General features: G+C 35.9%; 4 protein-coding genes across 4 annotated transcripts; 3 read left to right on the top strand and 1 right to left on the bottom strand.

Moving 5' to 3' along the window:
* Window positions 1–215: 215 nt before the first annotated feature.
* On the top strand, window positions 216–12415 carry alox12 (arachidonate 12-lipoxygenase). Its single transcript, XM_073836255.1, has 15 exons — window positions 216–375; window positions 3363–3506; window positions 5365–5569; window positions 5670–5751; window positions 5855–5977; window positions 6115–6221; window positions 7735–7907; window positions 8528–8671; window positions 8887–9090; window positions 9262–9348; window positions 9465–9634; window positions 9799–9920; window positions 11264–11364; window positions 11534–11704; window positions 11868–12415. Exons 2-15 carry the CDS (start codon window positions 3363–3365, stop codon window positions 12045–12047), a joined length of 2013 nt encoding a protein of 670 aa, XP_073692356.1. The 5' UTR covers window positions 216–375; the 3' UTR covers window positions 12048–12415.
* A 1113-nt stretch (window positions 12416–13528) lies between these two features.
* Window positions 13529–15017, bottom strand: rnaseka (ribonuclease, RNase K a). Its single transcript, XM_073837488.1, has 3 exons — window positions 14769–15017; window positions 14227–14309; window positions 13529–14050 (listed from the first exon to the last, which is right to left on the bottom strand). The coding sequence occupies exons 1-3, from the start codon at window positions 14844–14846 to the stop codon at window positions 13906–13908; spliced, it is 306 nt and encodes a 101-aa protein (XP_073693589.1). The 5' UTR covers window positions 14847–15017; the 3' UTR covers window positions 13529–13905.
* A 571-nt stretch (window positions 15018–15588) lies between these two features.
* LOC141332405 (schwannomin-interacting protein 1) lies at window positions 15589–22279 on the top strand. The gene is made up of 7 exons (XM_073837544.1): window positions 15589–15900; window positions 17315–17532; window positions 17697–17812; window positions 17891–17978; window positions 18443–18595; window positions 21512–21629; window positions 21714–22279. Exons 2-7 carry the CDS (start codon window positions 17326–17328, stop codon window positions 21812–21814), a joined length of 783 nt encoding a protein of 260 aa, XP_073693645.1. The 5' UTR covers window positions 15589–15900; window positions 17315–17325; the 3' UTR covers window positions 21815–22279.
* Window positions 22280–23443: 1164 nt separating this feature from the next.
* Window positions 23444–25271, top strand: LOC141332463 (P2Y purinoceptor 3). The gene has a single exon (XM_073837597.1). It carries the CDS (start codon window positions 23537–23539, stop codon window positions 24776–24778), a length of 1242 nt encoding a protein of 413 aa, XP_073693698.1. The 5' UTR covers window positions 23444–23536; the 3' UTR covers window positions 24779–25271.
* The last annotated feature ends 491 nt before the right edge of the window (window positions 25272–25762 follow it).

Below are 25762 nucleotides of genomic sequence, written 5' to 3'. Positions count from 1 at the left end.
GTGAGCTAGTACTACCCACTTCCTTGCAGTGAATAGCAGAGAAAATGAATAAACAAATGAGGAGGTTAGGGCTATGATGGAAAGGGCTAAAGAGGTGGGAGAGGGGGAAGGGATCGTAGAAAGGAGGAGGTATGAGGGAGGAGACCAGTAGAGACAGGACATTTCAAAGTAAATATCTGCCTGATTCAGTCAGTGGAACTGGAAGTTCAGTGAACAGCTAGTTACTGTGTACAAAGGGGTTTGCACAAGGCTGACATGAAAGAAGGAAACTAGAGCTGCTGAGAGAAAAGCACAGTGAAGGGGACTGAAAAGAGGCCAGAGAAACTACAGCAGAGAAGGAGCAAGATTTTCACCACCACACAATTCAGAGAAAAGGTAACTTTTTTTTTTTTACTCAACTATTCTTCTCCTAATTTATTGTATTGGAATATATTAAAGTAACTTATCAATGAGTTTCTAATGCTCCCTGTTTATTTTAACTTACATTTCTGAGTGTTTTTCCACATGTTGCCTCACTGGTCAGCTTTCTGTGAACCACTGTCATTTGGAATAACTAGTCTAGGCACATCTTTAAGCTACTTTAAGTCATTCAAGGCATCTTTCCTAATGACCATATTATGATGACACATGTCTGTGTCTAAGCTTTCTATGCAACATTTGCCAAACATTTTTATGCACCTGTGCAATGACACATCAGGCTTTTATTAGTTGGCGTAACGGACAGAGGTTTCTGTAAATTATCTTGGTGAAACCAATCAGATATTGATCTAAAGTTTTTCGAGCTGTGTGGCTGATGGTTAAAGATTACCATGCTTGATCAATTTGACGACTGATTCACACCCTTCATATACAGGAAATAAAGATAAACTAGAAAAGCGTGAGAAAAGGCTCTACAATAGCAACAATTAAACTCTTAACTGCATACTAATACTTTTTTTGGTATTAAGTTGTATTGCTTATTATTAGTTGATGTATTATAAAGAAACATAAATTAACCCAACAATAGAATATATATTTTTAAAAGAATATTAACCTAGATTATTAAATGCTACAGTTGAGGTCAGAATCTGCAAAATGTAAATTATTTTACCAAAATAGAAAGGATCATAAAAAAATGCATGTTTTTTATTTTTTATTTTTTTATTTAGTACTGACCTGAATAAAATATTTCAAATAAAAACGTTTACATATAGTCCACTGCAGAAAATAATAGTTTAATTTATGAAAATTACCCCTTTCAATAGTATACACTTGATTCTTAATACCGTGTTGTTACCTGAAAGGTCCACAGCATTTTTGGGGGGGTTAGTGATAGTTGTTAATGAGTCCCTTGTTTGTCCTGATCAGTTAAACTGCCTGCTGTTCTTCAGAAAAATCCTTCAGATCCCACAAATTCTTTGGCTTTTCAGCTTTTTTGTGTATTTGAACCCTTTCCAACAATTACTGTATGATTTTGAGGTTTATCTTTTTAACTGAGGAACTCATACGCAACTATTACAGGACATTCAAACTATCACTGATGCTTCCGAAGAGAACGCGAGCCAGGGGTAAACTTTTTTTTTTTTTTTTTTTTTTTTTTTTAATATCAGGGTACATTTCTTCTGGGAAAGATGTAAGTATCTTCTGTATCTTCTGAAGGGCAGTACTAAATGAAAAATATATGATGATACTTGTGCAAAATATACACATCTTGATTCTGTTCTTAATGCATTGTGTTTCCTTCTGGAGCATTTAAACCTTCTGTAATAGTTGCATATGAGGCCCTCGTTCTGCCCTACAAAGCAAAAAGGCAGTAACTACGCCGAGTGCAGAACTGAGAAAAATGACTTTAAAGTTATCCTGTCATCCAGCCTGTTATTCAATGTTAAAACCGTCCCGTGAGGATGCCGCGAAATCACACACATTTGATATTTTGTCACAACAAAGGATGCCTTGAATGTCATGAAAATGATAATAACTCATTTTTGACCAAAAATGCAGTTACTGCCTTTTTGCTTTGTAGGGCAGAGTTGTCCTCGGTGCGAAAAGATGGATCTCAAAATCATACAATCATTGTTGGACAAGGTTCAAATACACAAAAGAATTTGTGGGACCTGAAGGACCAGGCAGTTTTACTGTTCAGGACAAAAAAGGGACTCATGAACAACTATCACTAAACAAAAAAACAAAACAAAAAACAGCTGTGGATCATTCAGGTAACAACACAGTATTAAGAATCAAGTGTATGTAAACTTTTGAAGGGGTCATTTTTATAAATTCAGCTATTATTTTCTCTTGTGGACTATATTTAAATATCTTTTATGTGAAATATCTTATTCAGGTCAGTACTAAATAAAAAATAACATGCATTTTGTATGATCCCTCCTATTTCACATCTTGGCTCTTAATGCATTATGTTTCCTTCTGAAGCATTAGTTAGTGTTTGAAACTTCTGTAATAGTTGCATATTAAGGGTTCAAATACACAAAAATGCTGAAAAAAACAGTTTGTGGAACCTGAAGGATTTTTCTGAAGAACAACGGGCAGTTTAACAACACAGTGTTAAGAATCAAGCGTGTGTAAACTTTTGAATGGGGTTATTTTTATAAATTAAATTATTATTTTCTTTTATGAACTATATGTAAATGTCTTTTATGTGAAATATCTTATCCAGGTCAGTACTAAATAAAAAATAACATGCATTTTGTATGATCTCTCTTATTTTGGTAAAATAATTAACAATTTGCAGATTCTTTAAGGTGTATGTAAACTTTTGACCTCAACTGTATATAAATTATGCATTAAATAATATTAATCCTTATTATTAGGTTTCCTTCACTATACTGTATTGTCATATTTTCTCACATATACAATGCGCTCCTTTATTTTCATAGTTTGAATTGTGTTGTACTTGTATTGTTACAACAGGGGAAGCTCACTAGATCAAATTGCGCTGAAGTGTCTCCCTGCACTGTTATCTTTTCTCTCAATACATTGAGGGGGTTTATTTTATTCAAAGCCCTATGCTGATTTGATTGTAGGTGTGTCTTGGTTCATGTTTAAAATTAATCACATCTATTATTCTGTGAAAACAGGTGATATAGCCCAGGGGAGCTCATTCTTGAGCAAGAAATCCTTTCCTGGCCATTTTTGTTTTCTGCTTTCACTTCCACCATACATTGCTTGCTTTTGTAATTGTCCGGTGCAGACATAAACTGATTGCACAATACTTAAGGGAACAGACTTACATCTGCTATAGCTCTCTGTTAGATATTTCATGCGACTGCAAAAAGAATTAAGCATCTGAGACTGCTCTGTAACAGTGACTGAAACTGAATATATATACCACAATTTGATCAGCTTTTTTATTTTTATGTGTGCAGATGGAGTACAAAGTGACGGTGGCCACTGGGACCTCAGAATATTCCGGAACCAATAACTATATATACGTGACTCTGGTTGGAGAGAGAGGAGAGAGCGAGAGAACCGTGCTGGACAATCCAGGCCTAGACTTCTGCAGAGGAGCGGTGAATAAATATTCTTGTGTGCTTATGAAAACTCTTAAATGTAAACTATTCAAACTATTTTGTCTAAAAATAAAACAAAAACTGTCAACAGTCATTTTAGATGCAACAAGTATTAGATATAACGTTAAAATGCACAGTATGACAAAAATATATACAGTTGAAGTCAAAAGTTTGCATACACCTTGCAGAATCTCCAAAATGTTAATTATTTTACCAAAATAAGAGGGATCATACAAAATGCATGTTATTTTTTATTTAGTACTGACCTGGATAAGATATTTCACATGAAAGACATTTCATGGAAATAATAATAATAATTTAATTTATAAAAATAACCCTATTCAAAAGTTTACACATGCTTGATTCTTAACACTGTGTTGTTAAACTGCCCACAGAAAAATCCTTAAGGTCCCACAAATTCTTTGGTTTTTCAGCATTTTTGTGTATTTGAACCCTTAATATGCAACTATTACAGAAGTTTCAAACACTTACTAATGCTTCAGAAGGAAACATAATGCATTAAGAGGTGAAAACTTTTTGAATTTGAAGATTAGGGTAATTCTTCAGGGAAATATGTAAGTAGCTTCTGAAGGGCAGTACTAAATAAAAAAAAATATAAAAATAAATAAATTATTCATTCTGTTCAAAAGTTTACACCCTTGGCTCTTAATGCATCATTTTTTCCTTCTGGAGCATCAGTGAGTGTTTGAACCTTTTGTAATAGTTGCATATTAAAGGAACACTCCACTTTTTTTGGAAATAGGCTCATTCTCCAACTCCCCCCGAGTTAATAAGTTGAGTTTTACCGTTTTGAAATCCATTCAGCCGTTCTCCTGTTCTAGCGATATCACTTTTAGCATAGCTTAGCATAGATCATTGAATCCTATTAGACCAATAGCATCGCGTTCAAAAATGACCAACGAGTTTCCATATGTGTTGTATTTAAAACTTGACTCTTCTGTAGTTATATCGTGTACTAAGACCGGTGGAAATGCAAAGCTGCGAGTTTCTAGGCTGATAAGATTAGGAACTACACTCCCATTCCGGCGTAATAGTCAAGGAAGTTTGCTGCCGTAATATGGCCGAAGCAGGCGGAGTATTATCAGAAATGAGTTCCCAGCTAGTTCAGCATTTGCACATGTGCTGCGTGGTATTACTGCTCCTGCTTCAGCCTTATTACGGCAGCAAACTTCATTGACTATTACGCCGGAATGGAAGTGTAGTTCCTAATCTTATCAGCCTAGAAACTCGCAGCTTTACATTTCCACCGGTCTTAGTACACGATATAACTACAGAAGAGTCAAGTTTTAAATACAACACATATGGAAACTCGTTGGTCATTTTTGAACGCGATGCTATTGGTCTAATAGGATTCAATGATCTATGCTAAAAGTGATATCGCCAGAACAGGAGAACGGCTGAATGGATTTCAAAACGGTAAAAATCAACTTATTAACTTGGGGGGAGTTGGAAAATGAGCCTATTTCCAAAAAAAGTGGAGTGTTCTTTTAAGGGTTCAAATACACAAAAATGCTGAAAAACCAAAGAATTTGTGGGCAGTTTTACTGTTCAGGACAGACAAGAAACTCATGAACAACTATCATTAAACAAACAAATAAAACAGCTGTGGATCATTCAGGTTACAACACAGTATTAAGAATCAAGTGTAATCATTTTGAAATTACATTTAAATGTGCTATTAAATTTTTAACGATTAACTTTAGGTGAGCATTAAATGATGGCAAATGTCATCTAATTGTGCAAAATGTGAAATGAGCATAATTAAATATGTAAAACTGACTAATAATAATGAATTAAAATATTTGTAATATTGATATATATTCCCATGATTTTGTAGGTGGATGATTACACAGTTAAAAGTGCCTCTGATTTGGGTCCCCTGATACTGGTGCGCCTGGAGAAGCAGAAGTACTGGGTGGAGGACAACTGGTTCTGCCGTTATGTGAAAGTCAGTGTACCTGGAGAAAGACGCAGCTATACTTTTCCCTGTTACCGTTGGCTAGTGGGAGATAAAGTGGTAATAGAGCTCAGAGAAGGCACAGGTCTGTTATACTGAACTGCATATGCAGATCAATCTGAGATCAAGATGTATCCGCATGATTAAAACCACATCGTTGTTTCCTTTTTATTTGTTTCTCATAGCCACAAAGATCAGTGATGACACATTGCCACTGGAGATATCTCACAGAAAGGCAGAGCTTCAGGAGAGGCAGAAAATATACAGGTTTCATGGAGTTTGCATAGACTAAACTTATCACTACATTCCTATCTTTGTAAAGAATGTGCTTCTTACAAATCTCTGTTGACCTCCGTGTCTCACCTGTCAGATGGCTTGCATGGGCCCCAGGCATTCCAAAATGCATTGATGCCAAGACAGAGGCCGATCTCCCCCAGGACGCTCGCTTTGACAACGAGAAGCGCAGTGACTTTGTGGGATCTCTTAATTATGCGTAAGTAAAAGTGCACTACAGGCTTTGCAGTGCAAGTATTGTTTCATTAGAATGAGTGTTTCCCTGTCTATTCATCATTTAATTACTGTTTCATTAATCTAATCACTAATCCATTTGTACACCATTCGGCCTCTCAGGCTTTTGGAGCTCTCTCTGAAAAAACTGGCAATCAAGTTTGGAAAGTCTTGGAATGACCTGGATGACTTCAAAAGGATCTTCTGGAAGCTAAGAAGCCCAATAGCTGGTAACAATCACTTAAATTTAATCAAATAATCACTTTTTTTGGTCAGATACTTCGCTTAGTTACCTCAGAATATCCATTTCATGTAATCACTTCGTTCTCTGAAAGCTCTCTTCCCAGAAAATGTCTGCAATATATTTGTGGTTAAACCTTTAGCTATGTGTAGGAGGCCTAAATCTCAAATGAATGGCATTTCACAATGTCATGTCAAAATTCTACATTTACTCCCACTCTTGAATAACAGTTGTTCACACTGCACTTAACCCTTTGTTATGATATTTTAAAACCCTGGATAAAAGCCTGAGTTAAGATACGTTTTACAAATTTTTAACTCTGGGTTAAAAAAGCTCACAATGTAGCTAACGTTGAATTGCGGTGCTTGAGGTATAGATGGTTTGCACTTATGTCACGCTTTGGTCAGTTGGTCAGATACACTGCAATATTGGATATAACTGAATGTAAACTGCTGCATGGATTGCATAATTAATGTACTACTGAATGTTGTTTTGCTAATTTATGATGTCTAAACCACAGAAAAAGTATGTGGAAACTGCTAACCCTGCTGAAAAAAACAGCTAAAACTAGCCTAGGCTGGTTGGCTTTAGCTGGTCATAGCTCGTCAGCAGGCTGGTTTTAGAGGGGTTTTGGCCACTTTTCCAGCCTGGTCAGGCTGGTCTTAGCTGGTCTGGCTGGGAAACCACCAGCTAAAACCAGCCTGACCAGTCTGGGAGACCAGCTATAACCAGCTACTTCCAGCTTAAACCAGCTAAGACCAGCCAACCAGCCTAGCATCATATAGAGAAGGACTTGCTAAGCTGAAATGGCGCAATAACTAAAGTTAATAGGTGGTAAAGATATGTACGAGCATTAATTAAGATAATAGTCTAATATATTACCTGGAAATGATAAGAACGAAGAAGAATGTTGTGAAGATTCTTTCCCTGGCAATCCTGGTTCAGTTTGACCAACCACAAACGGCTTTTGTTCCTCAAACAGTTGATGACACATCGTGAAAACACTATAAAATATGAAACAGCTAGAATATAAATATTCTAGTCGGGTAACAACAGAAACCAATAATACATTAAACAGCAATTACCTCATATAGTGAGCTTTTTTCACAGTCGCATTAATTTATGCGCTCTTTTAGTGTCTGAGAGAAAAATGAGCAATGTTGCTTACAGTACAATACAACATAAACTACCATAAAGGGCATTTCGACCGACAGGTGAGCAGTTATAAAAGTATTGGCGATAGCGTGTCTGTTGCGAGTTATATTTGCTCTTCCTTCTTTACCTCATAAATATGCAAATGAGAACGGTAGGGACGGGCGCGCAGAGCAGGTACAGATGTAACCTAGTGAGTAAGAACTATTTAAAGGTGTTTTAGCTGTTTATTGATTGATTTTGTTAAATTGTTTGTTTTAAAATGATTATTGCTGAATCAACCTAGCTACAAATGAATCAGATTCTGAATGTTATAAGTGCCATGAATTTCTGATAAATGTTCTGTTCAGAATACACCATGACGCACTGGAAAGAAGACTGGTTTTTTGGTTACCAGTTTCTCAACGGCTCAAACCCACGGATGATTATTAGATGCAAGGAGCTGCCCTCGAATTTCCCGATCACTGGAGACATGGTGCAGTCCTCTCTGATACCTACAACCACTTTGAAGGAGGAACTGAAGGTGAGAGTTTAGTAGGTTTGCACTTACTTCTCGATTTGTTCAGTTATGAGCAGATGCACGGGCATATTGGCAATACTTGGAGGTAAACAACAGCATGGATTGCACGGTTAATGTACTACTGAATACGTGGTTCTGCTAATTTATGCTGTCTAAACCATGGAAAAAATGTGTGGAAGCTGCTAAATCATATTGAGGATTTTGACAAACTAAAGTTAATAGGTGGTAAAGACGTGTACTAGCAGTATTATTTAGGATATTAGCCTAATATTTCACTTACCTGACCAGAAAGAAGAACAAACACAAATGTTTGTCCTGGAAATACTAGTTTAGTTTGGACAACCACAAACGTCTTCTGTACCTCAGACAGTATTTTGGAATCCTTTCTTTGATTTGTTTTAACTTTTGGCAGTCTGTAGTACCCTAAATGTTTTTCTCTGTCCGACCGATTAGTACAGCCCAAAACATGACAGTAATTGACCGTTTTTAGCAGCTATAATCAGCAAAATATGTAAATTTCATTCGGTTCAGTGGCATTGTTTACATTTATTGCTGCCAATATGGCCAACTGATGATGCGTTGTGAAAACACTCTGTATTGTTTCTTTGTCTCGTCTACCGAAGAAAGGAAATATATTCCTGGTTGATCATGCGATAATGGATGGGATTCCTGCCAACGTAATCAGAGACAGGACACAGCACATAGCTGCCCCACTTTGCTTACTGTATGAGCATCCTGAGAAAGGTCTCATTCCCATTGCCATACAGGTAACACCTGCTGACTCACATATACGATACATATATTTACGTTTTTTGAAGAAGTACATTTGAATTAAAGACAAAAAATATCTAAACGTGAATTTTGCTAAGAGGTTATTAATGTAGTAATCATAGTAACAATAAAGAAACACATCCGTGAATGAACTGTCAAACAATGATGTGAAAAATCTGAAGTGTCTAATTGTTTTCTCCCTTTCTTTCAGCTTGAACAGAAACCTGATAAGGACACACCCATATTTCTACCTAGCGATCCACCTCTGGCCTGGTTATTGGCTAAGATGTGGGTTCGTCACGCTGAGTTCCAGGTCTTTCAGTTGTTGTCACATCTGCTGCGCACACACTTGGTGGTAGAAGTGGCCTGTGTGGCCACACTCCGACAGCTGCCTGCTGTTCACCCCATATACAAGGTTAGAGGAAGTCTACAGGAAGAGATTTTTAGGAAGGAAACATTTGCATGTTTCAAAGTACATCTGCAGTTAGATAATCACTGACACACTGAGATCTCTGGCCATTCAATGATTTAGTATGTTAAGAGCCTTTTTCAGTTTTTCTTTCTGTCACTTTTTCTCTCATTGCAGCTCTTGGCTCCACACTTGAGGTATACACTTGAGATTAACTGTCGTGGCAGAACACAGCTCATTTCCTCAGATGGCATCTTCAAAAGGGTGAGCATCGTTAAAGCCTACAAATAAAGACACTTTTTAGCACTTTGGCACTGGATTTTTAGCCAACAGTTGTGTCTACTTTATTCACTCAGTTGGTCATAAACTGTGTTTTTCAGGTGGTGTCAACAGGTGGAGATGGACTCCTGATTCTGGCACAGAGGGAGTATAAAGTATTAACTTACCGCTCCCTCCAGCCCAAATTTGACTTCTTGGACAGAGGAGTTACTAAACTACGAGACTATTTCTACAGGGACCATTCTTTAATGCTGTGGGACGTGATTCAAAAGTAATTTAATCAAATAGGAATTCTTTATTTCATGCTTTTAATTTTTATGACTGTAGACATGCAATAGACTGACATCAATCTTTCAGACATGAATGAATGAAGCGGTGTATATAAGTTGAAACTCTTTCTAAAACCTATTTCTTTAAATGTACGTTTTCTTTCAGTTTTGTTTCAGGAATAGTTTCCCTGTACTACAAGAGTGATAGTGAAATTGAACAGGACTCAGAACTTCAGGCGTGGATTAATGATGTAGCTGTGGAGGGCTTTGTGGATGTGCCTCATTTTGGTAACATATGAATACGTGACTGCATTATTGGACTATGTTTTAGAACCCTGTGCACTGTATTTATTTAGGCTTAAAAACAGGGCCTAAAACGAACTTTTTGCCACACCTGCCAATGACCAGAGATGTGATCAAATTTACCAGCCCAAAAAATTGTTTTTTTACCCACCGTGAAAGCCTTTTTGCAAAAACAGCCCGTTATTACAGCTAAAATGACTCAACATATTTACAATGTTTTTAATTTATCCTTGCTGATTTACCTTTTTTTTTTTTTTAAATATACACTACCAGTCAAAAGTTTTTGAACAGTAAGTTTGTTAATGTTTTTACATAAGTATCTTATGTTCACCAAGCTTGCATTAATTTGATCCAAAGTACAGCAAAAACAGTACAATTTTGAAATATTTTTACTATTTAAAATAGCTGTTTTCTATTTAAATATATTTTAAAATGTCATTAATTCTTGTGATTTCAAAGCTACATTTTTAGCATCATTACTCATACTCATTACTAAAATGCTGATCTTTGGGTCTTTCTGTTCAAACAATCCTAATAAAATGTACTCAACTGTTTAAAATATTGAAAATTATAAAATAAAATGTTTCTTGAACATCAAATCAGCATATTAGAATGATCTCTTAAGGACCATGTGACGCTGAAGACTGGAGTAATGCTGAAAATTTAGCTTTGATAACAGGAATAAATTACATTTTAAAATATATTCAAATAGAGAACTGCTGTACTTTTGCATCAAATAAATGCAGGCTTGGTGAGTAGAAGATTATTCTAAAAAAACATTAAAAACATTATTTTTGACTTCAGTTTGAAGCTTGTGGTCAGTACAATGTTTTTATAAGAAATTAATACTTTTATTTGGAATGGTGCATTATATTGAACAAAAGTGATATATAGTGTTACCAATAATTTCAGTTTCAAAAATCGCAAAATTTGAAATATTATTACTGTTGTTACTGTATTTTTGATCAAATGAGTGCAGCTTTGGTGAGCACAATAGAAATAATAAATCTTAATTTAATAAATGTGATAAATCTTGCTGACCCCAAACTTCTGGACGGTAGTATAAATCAACCATTATACAGTACAGCAATATTGCATGTAAAAATGTCAAAAGACATCAGGGCACCATTAAGTCCAAATAAAACAGGAACAGGAAGCAATGAAGAACGTAAAGGATGATGATACAGTGCCCTCATGTGTTCACTAGGGAAAAAACATGTCAATGATGCTTAAAATATTGTGCTAAAACAAAATGAATTAAATGAACCAAATAAATGGCACTTGAAATGGACTCTTAGGAGTAACCATTTATGTTGCTTGTATGTCAGGCCTAGCCAGTGAGTTGAAGACAAAAGAAGAACTCATCACACTGTTAAGCGTGGTAATCTTTACCAGCACAGCACAACATGCTGCCACCAACAATGGACAGGTAACTAACACATCACTAATATAATATTAAATCTAAAAACCTACTTTAAAGAACTGCTTTTACTACACCATATTGAATGCAGGTTATTAGAAATACAGTCATTTAATTTTACAAGGCATTACTTGTAGCTTTATTGTTCTCACTGTTGCTCTTTCTCTCTGCGTTGTAGTTTGATTGGTGTGCATGGGTACCCAACACACCCTGCACCATGCGGCACCCTCCACCAACAGATAAGGATGCTGTCACCATGGGCCTGATCATGGACACACTCCCTGATATCAGCCAGTCCTGTGTGCAAATGGCCATCACATGGCATTTGGGCAGAGCACAGCCAGATGCGGTGGGTCAACAGTGCTTTCACACCATTTATGGTTGTATAAACTACAGTATCAGACTATAACCATCTAAAAGAAATTTCTTTTCATGAAGCAAATTACTTAGCCTTTAATAAATCATCGTTGCTATGACTTTTACATTTCTTTGTTTCTTCTCTTTTTCTTCAGATCCCAATGGGCCAGTATGTGGAACAGTACTTTACTGAGCCTGCTGCTTTGAAGGTGATTGATAAATTCAGAAAGGAGCTGAAAGAACTGGAGGAGCAGATAATAGCTCAGAATGAGGGATTAGAACTGCAGTACCTCTATCTGTGTCCAAGCCACATTGAAAATAGCATCACCATTTAGAGAAAACTCTTATTCTAAATTTGTATATATGTGTCTGTAAACATTTTCCTGAGTAGGTCAGCTAAATCTTAATCTTAGCACACATTCAAATTGCCTTTTCTAGATATAGCTGAGACCAATGGCTTTGTCAGGAATGGCATTTATGACAGCAGAAATACTGTGACATAGTTATGTAATTCACTTTTTAAAGCATTGTGGTTTTTTTACATTCAATTTCATGAAAGGTATTTATTTGTCCTTTTGAAAGTAGTTTTAGTTTACATTTTTTAGTTTAAACTTTATTTACTGTTTGAGTGGTACTGGACTTTCTGTGGATTTTTACTCACTGCTATATTGTTTAATAAATGTCATAAAAAAGTCTTTAAAAATGCGGTTCATATACATTACATACACAACCAGTCAAAAGTTTTTAATCTTTTTTTAAGAGGTCTTTTCTGCACACCAAGCTTGCATTTATTTGATCCCAAGCACCGCAAAAACAGTAACATTTTGAAATATTTTTTACTATTTAAAATAACTGCTTTCTATTTGAATATATTTAAAAATGTAATTTATTTCTGTGATTTCAAAGCTTAATTTTTAGCATCATAACTCCAGTCATATGATCCTTCAGAAATCATTAATATTCTGATTTGCTGCTCAAAAACATTGTTTTTTCAGGTTTCTTTGGTGAATAGAAAGTTCAGAATAACCGTATTTATCTGAAATAGAAATCTTTTGTAACATTATAAATGTCTTTATCATCACTTTTAATCAATTTAAAGCATATTTGCTAAATAAAAGTATTAATTTCCTTTGCTCTGACTCCAAGCTTTTGAATGGTACAGTGTATAATGTTTCAAAAGGTTTTTATTTCAGATCAATGCTGATCTTTGGATCTTTCTATTCATCAAAGAAAAAAAATCAGCTGTTTTAAATATTACTACTGATAATCTTCTTGAACAGCAATAATTCTTGAACAGCAAATCAGAATGATTTCAGAAAAATCGTGACACTGAAGACTGGAGTAATGATGCAAAAAATTTAGCTTTGATCACAGGAATAAATTACTTTTTAAAATATATTTGAACAGAAAGAAGTTATTTTAAACAGTAAAAATATTTTTGCTGTACTTTGTATAAAAACATCCAGGCTTGGTGAGCAGAAGAGAAGAGAAATTAAAAATCTTACTGTTCAAAAACTTTTGACTGGTAGTGTATAAAGCCTGTTATTTTCCCAGATGAAGACAATGAAATACGCATTACTACTATACTTTTACCTACAGCTATATGAAAAAAATCATGCTTTCTACAGATACTTTCCATAGCAAATAAAGTCTGTTTCATTTCATATTGCATTTTTTAAATACCATTTTCAGTACTTGCACATGAGAGATTTTGTTAGGGTTTCCGGTTATTCATCTAAAAAGCTAGTTTGTCATTTTAGAACGATGTTGACAAGATCTACACTTATTAGTTCCTATAGTGACAAACTGCATGGGCAAAATTTTGAGTCATTTATTGTGACAACAGAACCAACATGACCATGTAAAATTTCATTTAACATTTACCTAAAGAGAAAGCATAAATAAAATCACAATTAAATCAGTTACTTTGGTAGGTCCACTGATCAAAAGAGCACTAAAAAAGGCAAATTAGTGAGGTACCACACAATCATAATGGTTAAGCGCACACATCTTGTATTTTACGATAGGCTTCAAGATAGAAAGGCAATAAAGAAAAGCACAGTAAAATACATAATCTCATTCCATTAAATATCTACAATCATTTAAGCTTCATTTTAAGGCAAAATGCAGCAGTACATACAAACACAACAAAGGAATTGAGAGGTAGAGTTATACTCCATTCACTAGGTGGTACTAATGCACCAGATATTCCTTGCGCTTGTTCAGGCGAACCTGACAAAATGACAGGAATCCTATGCCAACGTAGATTACCGCTGCAATGAAACAATTGTATCCAACTTGGTTGTACAATTTATAGATGTTCTGCAGTGCCGTCTGACTGAAATGAGAGAAAAGAATATAGTGTTTGATAAGACTCCTGAATTACACTTTTGGACAGACCGAGAGGACAACAACAGTCATAGGTACTATCATAAAGTCTTGTGAATACATGTGACATTCCCTAAGATAGACAGACTTAGTTTCCAGGGTGAGTAAATGGCAAAAGGAACTCACTCGTCGTGCATGTCTTCCTCTGTGATAGGCACATCCTCTATAAGCACAGCTGAATGCGTCGTGAAAAAAATCCCCAGCATTGCCTAAGAGAAATAAGACAGAAAATGTTGATTGTGGTGTGGGGCTGTATATCTCCCTTTATTGCCACTGTCTGCTAGTTTTCATATTTAGGGTGCGCACACTTTCATGATTCCCATTTCCAGTATCTTATAGAGACTAGATTAGGATTTTTAGTAGCAATATTTTTAAACATTTTTGGGCCTCACAGAGTCCAATTTCTAACTAAATAAATACTTTAGCTAAAGAACATGATAGAAATGACTAGAAATGTACATTACTTCTCCAGGCCTGTTAATCAACCCTTTATAATTGCCTGATATTTCTAGGATTTCCAGGACAACAGGACCCTGCATTGTTGTTGAGATTATGAATTTTCTTGGCCTATTACAAGTTCTAAAAAAGGTTAGATATTGCTTTATGTATTTTATTGCATGTATTAACTATGTATAGAAACAAAAGAATATACAGAATATTTAACTTACCAGCATAATAACACCCCAAATGCTCAGGACCAGTCCACATGCTGCCAGTTTAGGACCGCAGAAAAGCAAAGAAGCCATTTCTATAATACAAGCTTGTAAGGTTTTAGTTACTCAGAGATGCCAGAGGACCGTTTTAAATAAAAAATAATAACTTTATAGGACTGTCATTTGAACTTTAAGAGTTACTTTTGTAAGTTCTTCTTGCCTCGGTAAAATCGATGTCAACAGTCACCCGATGAAATCAGCTGACTTTAGAGGAAGCGGAAGTAGAGTGACTGCTGAGTGCAACGTCATAAAGAGTTTGAAACAAACATTAAGCACTTAGTTAATATTCAGAGATCCTCAACTAGCTATTCACAACAATCTACATCAGATGATAGATTCTATTCCAGTCAGATTTTACTTGGTTTATGAGACTAATTAAACTGATATAACATTTGATTGTTTTGAGCATTGAAAGTTTCCATTCCTCAAATTATGAAGTTATTTAAAGAACGTTTTGTCCTCAACCCTGGGGTTACCTAAATGTTCTTTAAACACACCGAGGTTCACTGATGGGTACAATTTTGCCTTCAAAAATTAGGCATGTTTAGACTTGTTGACATATGACACCCTAACCCCAAACGGTTTTCTTTTTTTATTTGAAACAAACAATTTATGCAAATATTTGTTAGGAGTTATGGACTACAAACTACTGGGATTTTAAGGATTTATCTGCTAATCGTTCGTAATTGCAAATGACTGAAACTGGACACCTGAAGTGGTTACTTTTATGACTCTTCGCTCATCCTCCTCCCACGTTCTCTCCCCATAACAAAACGTCGCCAAATTCCTTGAGTTTTTGGCTGTCTGCGTTTAGGATTTTTTTAAGGAACAAAATGATGTATTGATTAAATAGGTGAAAATCAATACATATAACCTTCTAAAGAACGAAGTGTAAGGAGCGGAAAGAGAAAGAAAATTCATCTCCATGGATGAAAAAGATTAAAAAGGATAACGAAGACAAGGAGGGCGCGTAACGGGACAGCACGGAGGCAAAACAAGTTTCAAAGTCCAAGAAAACTATGGAAAAGTATGATTTTTGACTTGTTGGACTGCAGGGCATAATTTGCAAACACATTCCACCAGAAAAGTAAGTATACGTCCAAAAACTAAGCAATATAGTAGTTTTTAGGATACATTGTGTCATTGCAATACGTGGCCAAACGTGATAGCACAAGGCTACATTAACATACTTTTAAATCATTGGAGTGTGTGAATTACGTAAAATATGTAAATGTTTTCATGTTAATGATTTCAACCTAATTTCCAAACTAGTCAGTATTTTTCAGAGTTAATGTTTTGGGATATTGCAGTTTCTGTGGTAATACGGTAGATGGCTCCTCATGTTCTGGATGTTGAACTTTTCTTGGAAAAAAACCTATGAAATGTTTCGTCCATATTCTGTGAAAGACAAACAAAACACAAATGTTGCATGACAAGCCGTTTTACTGAGTAAAATGTTACTAGTATCACACACTGGTGTCTAATATTTAGGGATGAGTGTCTAAGATATTGGTAGCTATTCTGAATTGTTAAAAGTTACTAGACTGGTACTTAGTAAATTAATACTAAAAACGGAATAGGTACCAGAAATAAATAAAATACATAGTCTGGAGTGATATATGAACCAGAAAACTCTACAGTACTGAATGAAAGAATGTGCAACTTGTTAGCAATTGAATATTTACTAGTCACTATTGGTACTAGAAACAGAAAATGAATACATGTCACTAGTCACTGTTGGATTATTTTGTAGAAATGAAAATGTACTCTATAGTATAATTTTAATGTTTTTTTATTTTATTTATTTGATCCAAAGTACAGCAAAAATAGTAAAATTTTGAAATATTTTTACTATTTAAAATAACAGTTTTCTATTTGAATATATTTTAAAATGTAATTTATTCCTGTGGTTTCAAAGCTGAATTTTTAGCATCATTACTCCAGTCACATGATCCTTCAGAAATCGTTCTAATATTCTGATTTGCTGCTCAAAAAAGTATTATTATTAATATGTTGAAAAGAGGTGAGTATAATTTTTTCAGGATTCTTTTATGAATATAAAGTTCAGAAGAACAGAATTTATCTGAAATAGAAGTCGTTTGTAGCATTATGAATGAATGGCATAGTGTATAATGTTACAAAAGCTTTTTATTTCAGATAAATGCTGATCTTTTAATCTTTCTATTCATTAAATGAATGGAAATGTACTTAACTGTTTTAAATATTGCTAATGATAAGGAGAAATATTTATTAAACAGCAAATCCATTATGTTAGAATGATTTTTGAAGGATCATGTGACACTGAAGGCTGGAGTAATGATGCTGAAAATTTAGATTTGATCACAGAAATAAATTACATTTTTAAAATATATTCAAATAGAAAACTGTTATTTTAAATAGTAAAAATATTTCAAAATTGTACTGTTTTTGCTGTTATAAAATGTACTATTTGTTTTACTGAAAATATATTGTCTTCTTGATCTTCACTCTTATTCTGTTAGGGGCCTTGAGAATGGAAGGAGAAAAAGAAAAAGAGCGGGAGAGAGGAGATGAAAAAGAGAGTGATGAGACAGAGGAGGATGCAGAGGGGGCAGCTTTATTATGGCAGGAGGGATATCCTGAAGATGACCTGGGCTTACCCATCATGCATTGGGAGGATCTGAGTCTTCGTATTGCTGAACTTGAGAAGCAACAAGAAGAGCGGAGACAGAGGGAAAAGGTCTGAATGAAAGTAAAGATAGTAATGTGCCTTAAATCATAAAAGATTAAAAAACAGATGACACTTTTTGTTGTGGATCGGCAAGAGCAAGCAAACTAATGCTTCTTGACTATTTATCTGCAATAACAGCTGCCATGAATTTAAACTAAAATGTTTGTCTGCAGGACTTGGACAGGCTGACAGTAGATTGGCCAGAAATCAGAGGGCTGAGCAGTCACAGAGAAACCTATGAGGACATGGAGGACGATTGCAACAGTCGTCTGACTGCTCTGACATCAAGGTCACACAGATTTCATAAATCTCAGCTACTGAGCTGATTTTAAATGAAAGCTATAACAATTGTGCCTTGTTATTCTAGGCTTCAAAGCCAGATGAATTTACAGCTCTGCTTCATCAACAACAGTGAAAGTGAAGAGGAAGAAGAGGAAATGGAGGCAAAAAAGGAGGTAAAAGAAACAGCAGTATGGGCATTTTTACTATTAGTGAGGGTGGGTGGCAACATACTGTAATGTGAACTACTTTAGTGGGCGTAGCGCTCAGATGAATCGAGATAGAGACATACATTTTTGTCCATGCTTGTTTAATGATACTTGATAAGATTAATAATTGGGTAACACTTTACAGTAAGGTTCATTAGGTAAAACATTAGTTAGCTAGTTCAGTTTAAATTAACTAAGAATGAACAATACTTTTACAGCATTTATTAATCTTAGTTAATGTTAATTTCTACACTTACTAATGAACTAACATGGACACAATAAACAACTGTATTTTCAATAACTAACATAAAAAAGATGAATAAATACTGTAATAAATGTATTGTTCATGTTACATTAACTAACATTAACTAATAGAACCTTATTGTAAAGTGTTACCAATAATGTTTTTATGCTCTTTGTTACATTTTCAGGTGGCAAAACAGAGTGGCAGCAATCAGAGGACAGAGAAAGAACGTGGTTCAAGCTCTGCATCAACTAAGAAATCCAAATCAAGAGGATTCAAGAATGACGTCAGAGCTGCGCTAAGTGTACTCAGACATAAATTGAGATTGGAGCAGAAACAGGTTAGACAGACCACATACTCATTTTGTAGTGTCCTACATGTGCATTTAATTTGCTGTATTTAGTAACTCAAGAAGCACATCTATTCAAATAGTTAGGTATTAGTTTGTATTAGTGATGTAAATGCCATGATCTGTACATTATCATTCAAATATTTGGGGTCAGTAAGATTTTTTTAAAAGAAATGTGTTTTTTTTTTTTAAATCAGAAAGGATGTGGGAAATTGATCAAAGGTTGCAGTAAAGACTTTGGCTACATTCCCTGCTGAAAAAAAAACAATAGAAACCATCACAAAAATTCCAATGGTTTCCACTACAAATTAAAAAATGTTTCTCTGTAGTGTGTTTAGGACATATTCCATTAGGGTTTAGTAGTTTTAACAAGTCACTAGGGCTGTCCCCTAAAAGTCGACTAACTGTTAGTTGATGAGAAGAAGCTTGGTCAACCACAATTGTATTGGTCGCGTAGTCGCAGAAAAATGTGGTAATATAGTAGGCTACCAGTACAAATACTCACCTATCATTCATCGACCTCAAATATGGCTCTTTATTTGAAAGATGTATGTAGTAGCAACTTTATATGGCTGCTCTATATAATGTTAACCTAGAAAAAGGAGCTAGTGTGGAGGCTGAACAGTAGCACCCTCACTGCATGGCAGATGGAGGCGCCAGTGTAGTCACTTGCTCTTAAAATACTCCGTCATTTTTGGTCATACGGATAAGAGTAATACATCTTTCGAATCTGACTTTATTTTTGTGCACTCAGAATAACAACAAATTGTTGTGCTTTTGTAAAATAATGAAAGCAAACTAGATGTGCTTTCTGCTGTCTCGGTCTATGTGAACTTGAGCGTGAAACTCTGAAAAACTGTGTTGCCTTACTGACATGAAAAATATATCTATTAGAGAACGAAATCTCTACTTTTAAATGAACCAATTCAAATGGAAAACAAATATTCTCAGATTACATAATCCGTAAGAAACATGCATACAGGCACATCACTACGCTGAGATGAAGAGTCAGTGTCACCGACTTCTCTTAAAAGAGTAGTTCACTTCCAGAACAAAAAAATTACAGATGTACTCACCCCTTGTCATCCAAGATGTTCATGTGTTGTTTTCCTCAAAATTATGTTTTTTGAGGAAAAGATTTTAGGATTTCTCTCCATATAATGGATATCTATGGTGCCCCTAAGTTTGAACTTCCCAAATTCCAGTTCAAATGCAGCTTCAAAGGGCTCTCAACGATCCCGGCCGAGGAAGAAGGGTCTTATCTAGCGAATCAGTTATTTTTTTAAAAAAAAGGACAATTTATATACTTTTTAACCCTGAACGCTCGTCTGGGTGTAGCCCTGCATGAACGGTGTATTCCTGTTTATGACAGTTAGGGTATGTCGAAAAACTCTCATCTCATTTTCTTCTCCAACTTCAAAACTACATCGCTGCAGAAGTACTGACCCAGTGTTTACAAAGTGAACATTTAAAGAAGGTCAAATGCCCTTTACAAAAGAAACATAAAACAGCAATGTAGGACGATTTTAAAGTTGGAGGAGAAAATGAGATGGGAGTCTTTTTTTTACATACCCTTACTTTCATGAAACAGAATACACAGAATTCACACAGAGCTGGGCCAAGACAAGTGTTTGTGGTTAAATTGTCAAAAATTTTTTTTTTTTAGAAAATAACCGATCGTTCTGTTGGTTAAGACCCTTTTTCTTTGGCTGGGATGATTTAGAGCCCTTTGAAGCTACATTTAAGCTGCATTTTGGAAGTTCAAACTCGGGGCACCATAGAAGTCCACTATATGGAGAGAAATCCTGAAATGTTTTCCTAAGGGTGAGTACATTATCTGTAAATATTTGTTCTGGAAGTGAACTACTTCTTTAAGCCGAAAACAAAGAAAGCACTAGTTTATCAATAAATTGTTAATTCATTAATGCAGTCTCCCTGACACAATCATAATTATTATATCTGCCAATGCGCTGTTTTTTCGCGTCCGTTTGAGTTATTATTAGGCTATGTAGGCATTTTTAAGGCTCATTGTTATGTGTGACTAATAGTCGACTATGCTTAAAATTAACTACTAATAGTCGACCAGAAAAATCTTTCACAATTCTGTCACCAACCGAAGATGACTAATTACTAGTAGAGACCCACAGGGTCCATTACAATTTCCATTAAAACCAATACAAGTCCCATTATAACCAGTAAAACCATTACAAATTTTGTGATTTTTATTTTCAGCAGGGTTGTGACAAATATATATATTTAAATAAATGCTGTTCTTTTGAACATTGTATTTATCAAAAATATCAAGCAGCACAGGTGTTTTCAACTTTGATAAGAAATGTTTTTTTTTTTTGAGTACCTAATTAGCAAGTCAGTAACTGATGCAGCAGTAATGGATGTTGAAATTTCAGGTTTTTTATCACAGGAATAAATTACATTTCATACTATCCACCTTATTTTTCAAGACTGAAGTAAGCCGTTTTCTGTGAATGTGCGAGACTTCCTGTTCATTAGCCGCTGTAGGAAAATAATGAGGAGAATAACAAAGTGCATTATATGGTAAAACAATATCAAGACACACCAGTTTGCAATATCAAACAGCAAAACAAGCTGTATTGTACAAATAACAATAGCTTGAAGCAAATGACACCGGAAGCCAGACTCATTACATTTACAAATGGCCGCACTCACTCTTACAGGAAAAATAAGGTGGATATACAAATAGAAAAAAGGTTTTAAATTTGAATAATATTTCAGAATGTTACTGTTTAACTGCATTTTTTATCAAGTAAATGCAACTTTGGTGAGCACAAAAGATTTCACATTTTAAAAATCTTACTGACCCCACACTTTTGAATAGTTGTGTATATTTACAAAGTCATAATTGCACTCCACTGACCTCCATCACAGACTATACCTCCGAGCGAGGCTCTCAGAGAAAGGAAGCACTACGAACGAAATGACTTGAAGAATTTCAGCTTGAAGGAGTTGAAAGCATTGAGGACCTCACTAAGCAAAGACATCCATGGTAAGCTTTGTATTAACTCTTATGTTACATTGATAATGCCGGTTGCGAATAAATAAGTAAGTGTATGTCTGTGTCTGTGTGTAGACCTCAGTTCAGAGCTGGTGGGTCGACTTCTCACAAGGGACCAGTTGAGAACAGAACAGGACGCCATGCTGTTGGAGGTACAAGATATGACATCACTCTGATGCACAATCAAAAAAAGTATTTCCTGTAAGGAACAAAATGACGGGACCCTTCGTTTACAAGACTGTCCACGAGCTGCCTGAACTAATTGACTTCACTGTGAAAACCTACATCACTCCATCACTTCAAAAGACATATTATGGCACCAATGTGGATTTTAAAACTGGTTTACACTCTAACAATTGCTAGGTCAAACTGATAAAGCGACAAAGACGATATACAAAGCAACAAAAAAAAAAAAAATATATATATATATATATATATGTGTCATGCTCCTTTGCTCAATATTACTCTAATTTGTTTAGTGGCAAAGCCAATTAAGCCAAGCCTCACGTGTTAAGACATGGCTCATTAAATGCTACAAAGTATGTGTGTGTACATACATTGCCAAGCGACTCATAACTGGATTGTTTGTGTCACTGTTTGTGTAATACTTAAATTTTGTGGAATAAAAGGGAGTTCAATAAGATTGTGTGCACTATTCTGTTATAATGATGTATTGTTGTTCTTCTGTTGTGTGTGTCTGTGTGTATTTTGCCTAGCCAGAGTATATGTTGTCAAAAGGCCAGCTCAGCACTAATAGAGGAAAGAAGAAAGAGGGAGGGACAGATCATGGAGCAAGAGATGACCAAGGAGGGCTGGATTGAGAGAATGGTCAAAATAGTTCAAGAAACTGATGTGAATGGGAAAGATTAGGCGAAGCTAAGAGATTTGCTCTCCTGTATATTCTTTTTGATAGTTTTCAGTATTGGAATAGAGGTGTGCCTCAGATTTTTTCTAAACAAAAAGGACTTTATCACTATTAAAATAGGTAAGTGAAAAATATTTACCAGCTCATTATCAAACGTAACAGGTGTTCCTCACTGCCCTTGCATATATCAGTGATGTATTACAGTTTAATCATATTTTGCTTACCTGGAAAAATTTTATTATATGTCTTGTCTATAAACACGATTGTCTTTTTAGTCTACAATAAGTTTACAGCTATGCAGAGCAGTGAACTCTTGCAATATGTGGGTAATGTGAAGGGCTATCTGCACTGTTTATGATGTCTGATTCCCCAAGTAAGGACCTAGTTGTTTATTTAGCCAAAGCAGACTACTTTATGTCATTTAGTGACTCACTGATTTATTGACATAGTGTCTTTTATGTCTGAGAAGTGATAGGCGATAAGCAATTCACCACGAGCTCAGTCAGCTGTGTGCTAAGTTTACCGGGAGGTGGGGATAGCCATGACATCCATAGAATCCCAAAGGATGTTTAATGTGCAAATGGACCTAGTCTAGGCGTAGTTTGACAAAGTTTCTGAATCTGGCAATTACATATGGTTTATATTTGATTCGAGGAAGAGGGACGGGGTAGAGAGGTCTGATGTGAGAGACGGGTGAGGGGTGGGTAAGACAGAATAGAACATAGAGGGGAAGTGTGGTTACTGTTTGATGGGTTAATGAAGTGAAAAGGGTCTGAATCAGCAGCATATATACCTATGCGCAAACACTATCAGGGGTTGTGAAAGAGAAAGGGGGATGCGGGGAGGGCTTGTCTGGGATGACAACTGCTTTTAGAGATTTTGACAAGCTGGTGCGTTTTGTGTATCCTAACAGTAATGTTTTTCTCCTAGACCAAAAGGAGGAGATCGTTTTGGTTTGTTGGAGAAGACGTGGTTTCAGCAGCAAAGAATGGGGAGATGAAACAAGGATGCTCCCTAAGAATCCTAGCCGACAATGACGACAAGTGTGCCTACTGTTTTGTTTGAAACGGAGAAGGGCGCAGATGCCCAGCTTTCCTCTTCACACAATTCTTCAGTTACTGGCTCCTGCAATATTGATGAGTCCTACAAGTACATCTTCCTGCCCATTTGCTACTCCTTCACCTTTGTCTTCAGCATAAGCCTTAACTTTGTGGTTCTCTACCGTTCCTTTCGACGCACCAAGCACTGGAATGCGTCCCTGATTTACATGGTCAACCTGGCCACGACAGACTTCATGTACGGTTTATCCCTGCCCTTTTTGGTGGCCAGTTATGTCATGCGGGACGACTGGGTGTTTGGAGACTTCATGTGCCGTCTAGTGCGGTTCCTCTTCTACTTCAACCTCTACTGCAGCATCTTCTTCCTGACTTGCATCTCAGTGCACCGCTACCTGGGCATCTGCCACCCCATGAAGACCATCACCCTGGAGACCAAACGAGCAGTAAAGGGGACTTGCGTTTTGGTATGGATTGCTGTTTTTGCACTGACGTGTCCAATTTTTCGTTTCGCACAGACACAGTATCTTCCTCGTGAAGGCAAGGGCTCGAGGGAGGAGGTGTTTAACAATTGCTGGGATGATGCAATTGATCGAGAATTCCGTGATTACATCCCTTATGGGGTCACGCTTCATTTCTTAGGCTTTTTTGTCCCTTTTAGCATCATTGCATGGTGCTACTCGCGTGTAGTGTTAACAATATTTCGGACGCTGCATTCTCCACCTCCTCCTCCTCAAAGAGTCAGAAGTGGGACGGGCTGTGAAAGCGTTGCAGGGATAGGGGGAGAGGGCATGTCAATCATCTTGGGGGCTCAATCGCCGTATGTCAACAGGCGGCGCAAGTCTATCAAGACCATAATTACTATCACTCTCCTCTTTGCCCTTTGCTTCTTCCCTTTCCATGTCACTCGCACCATTTTCCTATTGCTGAAACTGACGAGTAGGGTGCAGTGCCACACCATGCGCATGGTTTCCATCTGTTATAAAATCACTCGGCCGCTGGCCTCGTTCAATGCTTGGCTGAATGCGTTGCTTTATTTTCTGACTAAAGAGAAAAATGGGCCTTGCTGTCAAAAATCTGAACATGCCCAGCATGGCCTGCTGTGGCCACTTAGAATGCTGGGAAAAGGAGAGGAAGAGGAGAATGAAGTTGAAGAGACAAGGAACCACAAGGACAACGGGGCAACAGGTGAAAACAATACATACAGAGGTCTACCATAAGGAACGACCACATAAACATGTGACCGTGTAGGACATCAACAAGTGAACCTGGTGGACCTGCATTTTTATGGGATTTGTTTGAAACAAACTGATGTTTTTGTTATATTCACTGTATTTGTGTAAGTCCCCTTACAGATTGTTTTACTTGTTGATTGCTTGGATGGTTAATTTGTTATTGTAAAATAATTAAATGTTCATTTAGTGTGTATTAACTGCAAAAACACTTATATATCAAATAATAAACTAATTTATAGGGTGTCTTATGTTTGCAAATGTTGCCATACCTCAGAGTGGACACATTTTGTGCACTGTCATGGATTAATATATTATGTTGTAAATAATTAAACTGTTCTAAACAACATTTTCTGAAGCTGTGTAAATGAAAATCGAATTATGGCTGTGATCTTTTGAAGTCACTATACATTACTAAGCACTGTTTTATGTCTTTATGTCTAAATTTGTTGTGGAATAAACTTCTTAAGGGTTAAAAGAACATTACTCATATTACACACCTCATTCATTTTACGTACTTACGATGACATTGTTCTATAGTTGTCAGAAAGTGTCAATCCAGCTGTTTATTATTGTTTTATTCCCTTTTTGTTACCAGGAACCTCATTTTGTGTACTTTCTAAGTACACTGGACACAAGTATACAGCACAAGCAACCTACCCTTTGTCCTTCCGTTTTACTAAAATAAGTTAAAACCAGATGATCCACGAAAGGCCTCAGCCTCAGAGACTGTTATTACTACTTGGTATTACATTGGTTAATGATCAACTGTCCTGTTCCAAGATTTTCTAAACCAAAGGAGCCTGTCTAAATGTAAACATTTATGTATGGTAGTAGTGGAAGAATGAATGTTATAGATGAAACACCTTGTCAGCACTATAATGTAACTCTTTATGTTCTGATCTCATTACAGTTTGCTTTTGGGGTAAATGATAATGTACTGTATATAATACAGCCATGATAGTACTGATG

This window comes from Garra rufa, chromosome 3, assembly GCF_049309525.1.
Source record: "Garra rufa chromosome 3, GarRuf1.0, whole genome shotgun sequence".
Classification (NCBI taxonomy): domain Eukaryota; kingdom Metazoa; phylum Chordata; class Actinopteri; order Cypriniformes; family Cyprinidae; genus Garra; species Garra rufa.
The sequence above is the reverse complement of the archived record's forward strand: the minus strand, read 5'-3'. Positions and strand labels throughout refer to the sequence as shown.